Source organism: Astyanax mexicanus, chromosome 7 (assembly GCF_023375975.1).
Source record: "Astyanax mexicanus isolate ESR-SI-001 chromosome 7, AstMex3_surface, whole genome shotgun sequence".
NCBI lineage: Eukaryota > Metazoa > Chordata > Actinopteri > Characiformes > Acestrorhamphidae > Astyanax > Astyanax mexicanus.
This window is the reverse complement of record NC_064414.1, coordinates 16,200,808-16,212,682: the sequence shown is the minus strand read 5'-3', so window position 1 is coordinate 16,212,682 and position 11,875 is coordinate 16,200,808. Positions and strand designations below refer to the sequence as shown.

Here is an 11,875-nt window from a genome sequence, read left to right as displayed (position 1 = left end):
ACTCTGTTTAAAACAACACAGCTTTTTATAGTCCTCTCAAAACACACGGCTGAGTGCACAGTTAACGGCACTGCTTTCTGGAATGCGATTGCTAGTGTAGGTTAGAGGGTCATCAGATCGCAGGGCTGATTATCTGTGTGGAGTCACATTGATACCACACAAAACTGTTCAGAATAAAGTATTTATCATGACAATTACTGTACCTCAATTATTGACCATAGAAGTAATTTCTTGTTTGCATTTCACTAATGATGACAGAATATTAGTATTGACAGAAAATTGTTTAAAACATTATCAAAATCAAACAGATGTTAGATTTACCATATCCAACCTATATTATAGGGGTGGAAATCTTTTACTATCTCACGATTTGATTCAAAATCGATTTTTGATTTAAAACGATTTGATTTATAAAATTTTCTGCTTCTGGCTTTTGAATCTTATTGGAAAAAAGCCTCCATAATATACACTGGTCCTGGAGAAGGTAATGTGTTACAAAAACAACAAAATGTGCAGGAATGTGATTCCTCAGTGACAGAGGAATCACTGGGATATCACAATGACGTTTGTCAATGAACAATAAATAAATAATAAATAACACTGCTTTATTACCAGGCTACTAGCGGTGGTGTGTAGGTGACGCTGCTGGGCTGATGTGACGATAGCAGTGGAGTGCTAAAGTTCAGGAGCCAGCTGCTGATTAACTAGTTAAATTTAGGCCGTTGTATTTCTTCAGAAAGGGGGCAGGAGGTGGAGAAAATAATTCATATTGTCCATTCCTTAATTCCTCTGTGATGGGGAGCTGAAATTAGCTCTGATTAGCTTTCATTTTATTTTTCTGTTCCGCCTTAAATGCTGCAGCACGCTGCCACCTGTTGCGTTATTTAAGGTGGAACTGGAAAGTTAGCTAGCTAACAGTTACTGAAACGAACTACTAGCGATCTTTTTTATGCTTGTTATGAAGAATTCTGCCATAAAACATTGAAACTACACGTTAATCTAAGGTAATATAGTGCTTGTTCTGCCATCTTACCGCTGATTCTCATACACCTACGTTCTGCGTGGGTATGGAAGATCTCCGTTTGAAGGGCTAACAACCCTATCCTTTACCCGCCTTAGGGGTAAGGGATAGGGCCAAGGGAAGAAATGGGATTGGACCTTAGAATCGATTTTGGGACATTTAAAATCGATTCTGAATCGTAGTAAAAGAGAATCAAGATTCTTATGTGAATCGATTTTTTGGCACACCTCTACTATATTTAATCAAACCTTTTTCCAGATTAGCAGAATGTAGGTGTGGCTGAATTGGTGCACTATAATATCCACGTGTTTATTAATTCTACTACATTTGTAACCCTAAATAAATAAATACACATATTTATATGTAAACCCTGATCTTAGTAAATCTGGGTAATTCTCATTTTGTACAGTTTAGAAATGTTTATTAGGGGTGTAACAGTAAATTATAATTCACCAAAAACTAAAATTAAGAAGAAAAAAAAAAAAAAGAAATTGGGAATATTCTGGAAATAAACAGTACATATAAAATAAATTGTATAGAACAAGCATAAACAGCATTTTATGTGCTCGGTATTAAATGTGTACTGCTGTTTTAAGAGAAGTGTGGGTTCCCCATGTTTAGTATATGTGTCAAATTCTAGAGTGCAGCATTCCTCCTCATTAGATATTTAGCATTTGTGATCCTTACAGCACTAACAATAATGTATAAGCAGAGAAAAAAAATGTTTATTGGCATCGGAAATTCTGTATTGTACATGTTTCTTTTAAAACAAACAAACAAACAAACAACGTATAAATCACACTGCATTTCTCAGTAAACCCCTGGTTTCTGGTGTCTGTTTATACTGCATTTTACAGTAAATTTGCCAATGTTAAATCAACACTGTTAAATCGTAACATTGGTGATTTACCACTGGTGCAGTATACTGTTAAAATGGATGGTTTAATGTAAAATGTCTTTGGAAAACCTTTATTTTGGATTGTCCCACTAACTGACACTTGTCCCCTTCAGGCTCTTCAAGGGCAAACCACTGGTCGCCAGGCTGCCATGGAGACGCTGCGCAAAACCGCAGATGCTCTCGTCACTGCAGAGGGAGACCTGCTGAGCAATCAGGATGAAATTCAGGAAGCAGTGGGTGAGTCACGCTCATCTTCACCTGGATACAATCTGTGTTTAAAGATTCTCAAGCAGTTCTATGGAAATGGTATAATGGGTAGTGTGAAATGACCTCACAGAGTCCCAGAATAGCCCAGTACAGTATTCTGTTGTTTTTCTCATCCAATTCATTTCATAATTCACATTTAACCTATTTGCAATATTTGCATCTGTTTTCAGAGGACATGTTGGAAAGGTACGATAACTTGTCCAAATCAGTGAGCGACCGAAACGAGAAGCTGCAGATGACACTAACGCGCTCGCTGAGTGTACAGGATGGGCTGGATGAGATGATGACCTGGATGGATAAAGTGGAGGAGAGCCTTGGGAAGGAAGCACAAGTGCCTCTAGACTCAGCGGCTATTGCAGATGCACTCAGCAAGGAAGCAGTATGTGACCTTTATCCACCACGAGCAGATTATTATAGACTATACCTCTTTAATTAACTCTTTAACAGTTATGCTAAATAACAAAAACACAGTCACTGGTAAAGTTATATTCCTAGATCCTCATTTCGCAACCTTTGTGGTGTTTTTTCTATTTGTGAATTGGTTGACTTGCTCAGTTAGGGTAAGTCTAAGTTTTTAACAAATGGAAGTTGGTCTACAAAGTTTGTTACAAATAAATTCACTTATTTGCAATTCATTAACAAGCCTATAGACAAGTACTCCCTTTTTTATCCTAAGCTGTGTGCTCAGACAGAATGATTAACTGTCATGCAGTGCCAAAAAAAACTATCAAAAAGCACTGAAATAAATGCAAGCTAGGTTTTCTTTTTCTTTCTCAATAGAGTTTACTTCAGATTTACTTCAGTTTTGAACACCATAGATGTATTATCTGGTTACCTTGTTTTTGATTTTTAACTATGTTTGGTTATAGAAACAATCTGGCTGAAAGTGAATCTAAATATGGTTACAAATGAAAGATTTTAGCCATTAATTAGCTTCAGCGTGTAAAAGATGTCTCTTCATGTTCAGGTCCTGGAGCAGGACATATCCAGCAGGCAGAGCAGCATCTCCGCCATTCAGGCCAAGGTGAAGAAGTTTGCAGACACCGCAGAACCGGCAGCCGCCGCTCTGCTCCAGACCAAGATGGAGGGTCTCACTCAGCGTCTCTCCGACGCCTGTGAGAAACACAAGCAGAAGGTGGAGCAGATGGAGCAGCTGAAGGAGAAGGTGGAGCAGTTTGAGAAGACTTCTGAGAAGGTACAGCAGTTTGTGCTGAAACGCTCACAAGCTCTCTCAGAGACGGACGGACCTGGAAGAAACGTGAACGAGCTCTCTGCTCTGGTGCAGGTATTCCCCAAGATTTCCTCTAAACTTCCTCTTTCTCTAACAAGTGCAGTCATGGAGATGTTCATTCACACTGAATTCCAAAACTGCTTTTGTAGGACATGAGTGCAGAGATGGCTGAACATGCGAAGGACATGGAAACGCTGCAGACGCTGTCTAAAGAGCTCTCAGGCACAGGCCTGGAAGGAAGTAAAGCTCTAATTCAGGGCAAGATGGCAAACCTGTCTAACACATTCACTGCCTTTAAAGACACTATTAAAGAGAAGTAAGTGTTCAGATTTAAAGGTCTGAAGAAATGTACATTTTATATTTATTTCTCTTCATTTATTTAGTCATGTAGAGTCTAAAGTCGTGCCCTAGGACATTTTTAAACCGGTTAATCTGGTGAAAAAGTTGAAGAAGGTCACCTGCCTATCCTCATTACCAGGGATACTGCTGTGTCATGAAAAATCTAACCGTATGTTCCCACTGACGCTGTGTGTTTCAGAGAGGAGGAGGTCTCGTCATGCCAGGACCAGCTGGGGGAGTTCAAAGCGGCCGCAGGGGTGCTAATGAAGTGGCTGGAGGAGACAAAAGACCAAGTGCCTGCGGTGCAGCCCAACTGCAGTGAACAGGGCCTGGGAAAAGACCTGCAGAAAGTCGATGTGAGTTTACACACTTACTCTTTCTAATAGTCAAGCCCTGCTTATCATGCCTGCTTATGCACTAAGCAAACAAAAGAGGTACATCTATGTGTGTGTGTGTGTGTGTGTGTGTGTGTTTTTGTGTGTGTGTGCATTTTGAGGACATATTACTGATGGTTAACCACAGAGTTAGGACCAACATCATTTATTATACAGTACCAGTCACAAGTGTGAACACACCTCTTCTCATTCAGTGTGTTTTCTTTCTTTTAATGATTTTTTACATTGTAAGTTTAATATTAAAGATTATATTAAAGATATACAGGAGCACATGCAGAATTATTCTGTAAACAAATAGGGTTAAAGAAACCAGATTATGCTTTATATTTTAGACTCTATGTCGCTGTATCTTTAAGGACAGATCTGCACAATCTTGTTTTTTTTTTATCTCAGTGTCTTTATGAGGGAGAGTCACCTGGAATAGTTTTCTAAGCATCTTGAAGGAGTTCCTGGAGGTGCTAAACAATAACTGCTGCTTCTCTAGCTCATCCCAAATCACCCATCTCAGCTGGGTTTAGGACAGTGACACTCAGGAGCTCACCACTCACAGTCTTGCAGTGACTTCAGTGCAAAGAGGATTAAATATGTGTAACTCAACTAAAGCATCAAGCCTAAACATAAATATATGAAAAAACTGTTAATGGATCTTGAGAAAAGAGGTCATACATCAGAGAAAAGCATGTCTATTCCCAAGAACTTATATAAGAATTAACATGTACAAAAATCAGATTCAGGATAATATATCATAGTCAGTTTGGGTGTGACTTTAAATTAGAGATATCTAAACCACTAGTGGCCTTTTTGTTGATTTTAGTAAGCAGTGCTGGCATAGTAACGACAGCTCTTTATTTTTTGTATTTTGGGTGTTCATGCTGCTTTACGATGTGGATTTCTCTCCCTACAGAGCTTGCTTGAAGAATGGACTGCTAAAGCTCCCGCTGTCGAGGATATAAATAGCAAAGGGTCTGCGCTGTGTAGCCTAATCAGTGTTTTGACATCCCCAGCCAAAATGCATCACAAATCAGGTATTGCTAAAGAGTATTTTTAGGACTTTACAAGCACACTTACTTACTCATGTGCTTCTCTCTGACACGATCACACAGTGCAGTTTATCCAGCATGATCTCAAACGAAATGGAATGTGATAATATGATGTTCTCTGTTTTTATGTCCTAGTAACTAATGGCTCGGGTCCAGGAGGCCACGCCTTCCTGACTAACAAAGGTAAAAGTTCACATGGTGTCACTTTTCACTGCACATACGACTGTGTCTTAGCAGAGGGTTTTAAATTCCCCTCAAAGCACTGAAGCTCAGAACAAACACACATTGCTTTTCCTTAGACCTAAACCATGAGGGCACATATGTTTGGTTTTCTCTGTTGGTGTAGCTGCTCACAGTGAGTTATGGGTTGTTGTAAGTGAAGTTGATGACAGGGTTTTGTCTGTGTTTTGGCCCCCGCAGAGCTGGTGCTGGTGCAGCAGAACATGCTGTGCGTCAGTGAGGGTCACAGAAACCTCGGGGAGCTGCTGAAGGCCCGGTCCTCACAGTTAAACTCTCTGCTGCTGAAGGTGCGTGGAGCACATAATGAGGCGGAGTCCATGCTGCAGTGGCTGGAGGACATGAAGAAGACAGCAGAATCGTGGAGCTCTGAGCCCACAGCAAAAGACTCAGTGAAAACACAAATGGAGCAGCAGAAGGTAGAGACGCTTCTGTGCTGTTGATTTTATGCTTGCATTTTATTTTGGCAGCTACACTGCAGAAGGCTTGCAGAGGCTAAGCTTGTCTTTAACTTATCTTCCAGGATTGTCTGTCAAAAATCTAATTTTCATGATGAATTGCCTGATGCCTGATGCACTCAATTAGTTTGGTATCTGTAGTTTATATGCTAGATTAACAATCCTAAAATCAAGAACATCTCTCAGCTCACTCAAAATGCATCTAGGTGTTTGTTTAAGTGGACAAACATTTATGGCCCTAAAGAACACCCTGCACAACCTCGTTCCTGCAACACTAAAATAGCGATTGAGTTTACGAATCTGTCTATGCAGGTTGGCCGTGGTGGTCTGTTCTGGTGTATTGCTATCTTGGCAATGGAAAACACAGGTGCAATGACTGATTTGAACTCCAGACGTTCATACCAATCTTTCTCAGCGTTCGCACATCCCTGCTTGTTACACGCACACATAGATGCGCAGCAGCGCACAAACCCAACTTCTACTACAACAAACACAATACACAGTAAAATAACATTGCTGTTCCTATATATCACCTGCTCATGCACCTCCATAGTGTGATTGAGCAGGTCAGTTTCCTCTGCAGAGAAGCTCAGAAGTCAGCGTGTACCTGGCTCTTAAAGGAATGGCAAGTGAAACACTTATTGGTTTATTTTACATTACACTTAAAACACACCCGTTTATTTCAAAGTAGGATATTTTAATTTTTCAGTATTTTATATTTGTAGGAAAAGTCACATTTCAATAAACAAAACCCTAAGCCAGGCTCAAAATATACTACAAGGCTGTCTGAAATCACTTAAGGATCACTGGGTAGTTTGTGAACATTTTGAGCAACTGTAGATATGCTGCAGGTGACAGTTTTTGATAAAGTGTTACCAACTATGTAAATGTTCCTCCCTCTATAAATTACTCTAACTTTACCCTGCGGTTTGTGCGCACGGCATAAATCCAAGTTCAAAGCGGAGAAGGAATTGAGCTGTGGTGGTTTATGGAGACAAAGGAATGCCTACACTGTATATCTTGTCATGCAGGCCTATGAGGAACGAATGAAGCAGAAACAGCAGCATTACCAGCAGCTGAGGGAGAAGGTGCTCCACCTGATAGAGGAAAACCCTGATTCACCTGAAGCAGCAAAATGGAAGCACATGCTGGACCAGATAGGTATGCATCTGCCCTCTCCAGAACCATTAATCTAAGGTCATGAATTTATTTCAGTACTCTGGTGTTGGCCAGGTGGAAATTTGAACACCAGCTTATTTTCTGCGTTAGCTTAACACTGAAGTGAAAGCATATGACGCCTCGTTTGTGAAGTTGTAGTCTTAAGTGCTCTTCTGAAACAGTTGGGTTTTGGGTTTGAAAATGTGTGTGTTGATTCAACCTGTAGATGCAGGATGGAAAGAGGTCATGGGCTCTGTGGAGAACAGGAAGCAACACCTGGAGGAATCTTCCCGCACTCTGGAGCACTTCCAGACGACCCAGTTGCAGCTCTCCCAGTGGCTACAAGAGAAAGAGCTGATGATGAGCGTTTTGGGGCCTTTGTCTATGGACCCAAACATGCTCAACACTCAGAAGCAGCAAGTACAGGTAATGGGAACCACAGTGGGGTTACATAACTAAAATTTATCTTAAGAGAAAAGAAAGACAGAAATCTTCCCCATAATGACAATTTGAACTGCTTTTGTGCATTAATATTGCACAAAAATATTAATACGCTGTTGTTTACAATGTTGGCAAACTTAAACACTGTAATTTCTTCCATGGAAATATTATATTATCCTATTTAATAAATTTTTTTAAAGTAAAGAAGCTGAATGGCAAGAAAAAAACATGTCACAGATAAGCTACATGAACATTATTTTTTTTTCTTAATTTGCGGTTTAGATTCTTTTGAAAGAGTTTGAAGGGCGTAAGCCTCAGTACGAGCAGCTGAACGAGGCTGCTGTGGCTATCACTAGTGCATCAGGAAAGCAGGACCCTGCAGCCGAGAAGGTAATGGAACAGCTATCTGTAATCAACAAGCAGTGGCAGGCTCTGACCGGACAGCTGTCTCAGCGAGATGCCCTCATCGAGCAGGCCGTGGAGAAGACCACACAATTCCAGGAGCTTCTCCGCAGCCTGGGAGAGAGTTCAGCTGCCTTAGAGTCTCAACTCAATGACCAGCAGGCCCTCAGAACACAGCCGGATGCGGTCAAGAAGCAGCTGGAGAACACTAACGCTATCCTGACTCAGCTGGGTGAGGAGAAGAAGAAGCTAAAGGAGGCTGAAAGCCTGTGCTCTGAGCTTTTACAGCTGGTGACTGAAGAATACCTCAGAGCCAACCTCACCAAACAGCTGGAAAGCGTCTCCAAACCGTTCAAGCTACTTGAAGAAAAAGCAGGTGTGTTGGACCTCATTAATGAATGGATTTGTAGTAAAAGACTTACCAAACATTTGCTCAGACTACTGAGACAGAGGAGTGATATAGCTTTAAAATATATATTCAGGGTATTTTTGGGATGTTGATATTCTTGGTGAAAGATTTTGTCATTTCAAGAATATAATATTGCAAAACAAAATAAATGACAGTTTTATTGAGTTTTATTTCATTTAATAACAACAGTAACTTATCAAGAAATTGTACCAAGATTTAAATTAAAAAAAATTATAATGTAACAAAATAAAATACTGCAATACTAGTGCAGAATATTTAGTGCATGCATAGAAACTGCAAATATTAAAAAATAGAAAATACTAGGGTATGTTCACTTTACCAGGCTGAAGTGACTCAAATCTAAATTTTTTTGCTCAGTGTGGCTCAGATCGGATTTTTTGATAGCTGTGTGAACGTACCAAATCAGATTTTTTCAAATCAGATTTGAGTCAGTTTCATATGTGGTCCTAAATCGGACACATATCCAATCCGCGGGCATGTGTTATGAATTTGAACAACATATCTCTTGGTGCAGCTGTGCAGCTATAGCTGCAAAAACAGCAAAAGCAAACCACCTGGCCTTTTTTCACCTCCTCGACCTGAGCATGAACTTCAGACCAGCTGTTTGCTTTTTTTCCACTCCAGCAAAAGATACTCCACATATGAGCTGCTATCACACCCGTTTCACCTTTATAAAGCTGTGAGTCGTCTCTCAAATATGACGTTTTTTTGTTGTTTGTGAAGAAGGAAACTTTTATACACGTGTCAATGTGCGCATGTGAGGCGTTTCAGGGACAGATTCATTCACATTACACACAGATACAGATCACTTACATTTCTGAATGTGAACCATCAAGAACCAGCAAAAAATCAAATTTGAGCAGTACGGTTTGTGATGTGAACATAGCCTTAGAGCTTTTCTGTAAATGACTAAATACAAAATGATTACAATATGGAATTTTTTAGCCTTCCAAAAATTAGAGCAATTTTGTGTACAATATGATGCAGCACAACCGTCATACCAATTACAGATTATATTGTTACTTACTGTATATATTGGTTTGAAAATAGTTTGTTGTGTAAAAAAAATAAAACATTTGCTAAGCTGTGCTTCTAACTGTCCAAATGCTAATGTAATTTAGAATAGAACTCCAGTACCTCTTTTCCAGCATTGGTTTTAGATGTTTGCTTTACAAATAGATTCCAACCTTTTTGACAAAGTCTAAAGGATTTTGATTGGAATGTATTCAGTTATCAATTATTTGACACTTATTTTGCCTTTACCAGGAAAGAGGATTCGGCTGCTCAACTCTGCATTTGTCAGCTCGCAGCAGTTCCATCAAACATCCAAGGACTTCCAGGACTGGCTAGACCAAAAGCTCCAGGAGCAAGCTGAACCTCAGTCCATCTCAGCCGAAGCAGAGACCCTGAGACAAAACCTTAAGGAGCACAGTCTGGTCCAGAGGGCCCTGAGTGAACATGAGGAGCTATACAACACCATAGTGAAGGAGGGAGAGACTCTGCTGCAGAGCACTGAGGGAGCTGAGAAGGTGGCTCTCCAAGGGCAGCTTTCAGCCCTCAGGTCTCAGTGGGAGGAAGTGAAAAGAGGAGCTGCAGAGCATGCAGAGAAGCTCAACACTGCCATGGAGAGAGTCCAGAAATACAAGGAGCATGCAGAGAACCTGAGCTCTTGGCTGCAGGAGTGTGAAGCCAGGTCCAACACGGTGAAGTTCAGCGTTGATCCTATGGAAGTTGAGAGCTCCCTCTCACAGGTGAAGGCCATCCAGAAAGATATGGACAAACGCAGAGGTCAGATGGAGCTGCTGAGCACAGCAGCAGATAGCCTTCTGGAGGTGGCCACAAAAGACGTGGATGCAGTAAAGGAAGAGAAGACCATCATTGGGAAGAATGTGGATAAGTTGGCAGAAGACCTGCAACATAAGAAGGAGTCGCTGGAAAAGCTCTCTCAGAGGCTAAAGGAGTTCAGTGACACTCATAAAGAACTCAAAGGCAAACTTGAAGGCACACAGAAGCAACTGGAGACTAACTCTGGCCTGGGTGGTCAGGCTTTCAGTAACAAGAACTTGACTAATATGAAGGCCCAGCAAACAAACCTAGAAGGAGTCCATAATCAAATAGAGAACCTTAAAAGTATAGCTCAAGGCCTGGTGGTGGAGGTACCGGATGCTGAAGGGGTAACAGATCTCCTCCTTCAGGTTGACAGTCTTGAGACAGAGCACAGCTCCATCAGCAAAGCAGTTGAAGAAACCTGTTCCACGCTGGAAAACAAGCTACAAGGCATCGGCCAGTTCCAGGACACCATTCGAGAGATGTTCACCAACTTTACAGACTTGGATGATGAGCTGGATAGCATGAACCCTGTAGGCAGAGACCTAGAAACTCTGAGAGATCAGCAAGGTGCCATACAGAACTTTATTGCTCAACTCCAGGATCTGATGAACAACACAGCCAGTGCTAAAGAGACCTGCAAGAAGATGCTTGAGACCGAGACTTCACCCGATCTGCTTGGCCTGAAGAGAGACCTAGAGGCCCTGAGTAAGCAGAGTGGAAAGCTGATGGACAGGGCTAATGGCAGGAAAGAGCAGGTTCAAGACATTTTGAAACACTTGGAAGAGTTCTACACCAAGCTGCAGACGTTCTCACAGACGATGGGCACAGCAGAAGAGCAGGAGGAATCTCAAGGGCCTGTAGGCATGGAGACAGATGTGATAAACCAGCAGCTGGAGACATTTAAGGTAAGCTTATAAGATTTTAACCTTTCCTCCTTTACCTTTTTTCTCTATGCTGTCCTGATGTTTTTAAACGATGGGTTTACTGCACACTTTCATGCAAATACTAAAGCTGCTTATAATGTTGTTGCTTAAATACAAACACTTGAGTGGCAAAAAGCAGAGGTTTTGGGGATGCATGGCACATCTCTCTAAAGCAGGGGTCTCAAAGTAGCGGCCCGACGCGGTTTCATACGGCCCCTCACGGGTTAACAAAATAATCATACATCTGGCCCGCAATTCAATTTAATTATTTATGCTTTATTATGTTCGTTTTCATATTTTATCTTAACTTGTATTTTGGTGTGTGTGTGTGTTTTTTTTTTTTTTGCCTTCAACAGTCTAACCTTGCAGCCGTGGTGTGTCCGTAGTTATAAACATCCTGAGGTTAGCAGCGCGCTAACTGACCTGTTTATAATGTAATCCGAGCAGTGCCTCCGTGACGCTGCTCTAAACTGCTGCTGTTAGCTGCTTGGGCTGAAAGATGAACTGTAGAGAGCTGTATTATCCGGTTAGTGGGGTTATTTTATTTCATACACAGAAGAACTTACAAATTTTTAAAAACGCTCCAGACTGGCTCAGCTGAGCCCTGTAGCCTGTGGCTGGGCTGCAGCTCTGACTAAGCAAAGACTGCGGGCTTGTGCTGCTGCAGCTCCGACTAGTGGTTGGATGAGGAACTGCTAAATCTGAGGAAATGCTAAATCTGTCACAGCTCACAATTTTTGATTTTATATTTATTAAGCCTTATTTCAGTATCAAACGTTTTGATCAAAGTTAATATAACTTATAA

General features: G+C 41.1%; 1 protein-coding gene across 4 annotated transcripts in view; it reads left to right on the top strand.

The window, feature by feature from the left end:
- Positions 1–11,875, top strand: part of dst (dystonin) — a 192,119-nt gene that overhangs the window by 137,268 nt on the left and 42,976 nt on the right. For all 4 annotated transcript variants that reach the window (XM_049481090.1, XM_049481088.1, XM_049481087.1 and 1 more), the window contains 12 exons: positions 2,033–2,156; positions 2,357–2,565; positions 3,154–3,471; positions 3,567–3,733; positions 3,956–4,112; positions 5,056–5,176; positions 5,327–5,374; positions 5,612–5,847; positions 6,918–7,047; positions 7,271–7,470; positions 7,768–8,263; positions 9,584–11,052. In XM_049481090.1, coding sequence (XP_049337047.1) covers positions 2,033–2,156; positions 2,357–2,565; positions 3,154–3,471; positions 3,567–3,733; positions 3,956–4,112; positions 5,056–5,176; positions 5,327–5,374; positions 5,612–5,847; positions 6,918–7,047; positions 7,271–7,470; positions 7,768–8,263; positions 9,584–11,052 — 3,675 coding nt within the window. The remainder of the gene's footprint in view (positions 1–2,032; positions 2,157–2,356; positions 2,566–3,153; positions 3,472–3,566; positions 3,734–3,955; positions 4,113–5,055; positions 5,177–5,326; positions 5,375–5,611; positions 5,848–6,917; positions 7,048–7,270; positions 7,471–7,767; positions 8,264–9,583; positions 11,053–11,875) is intronic.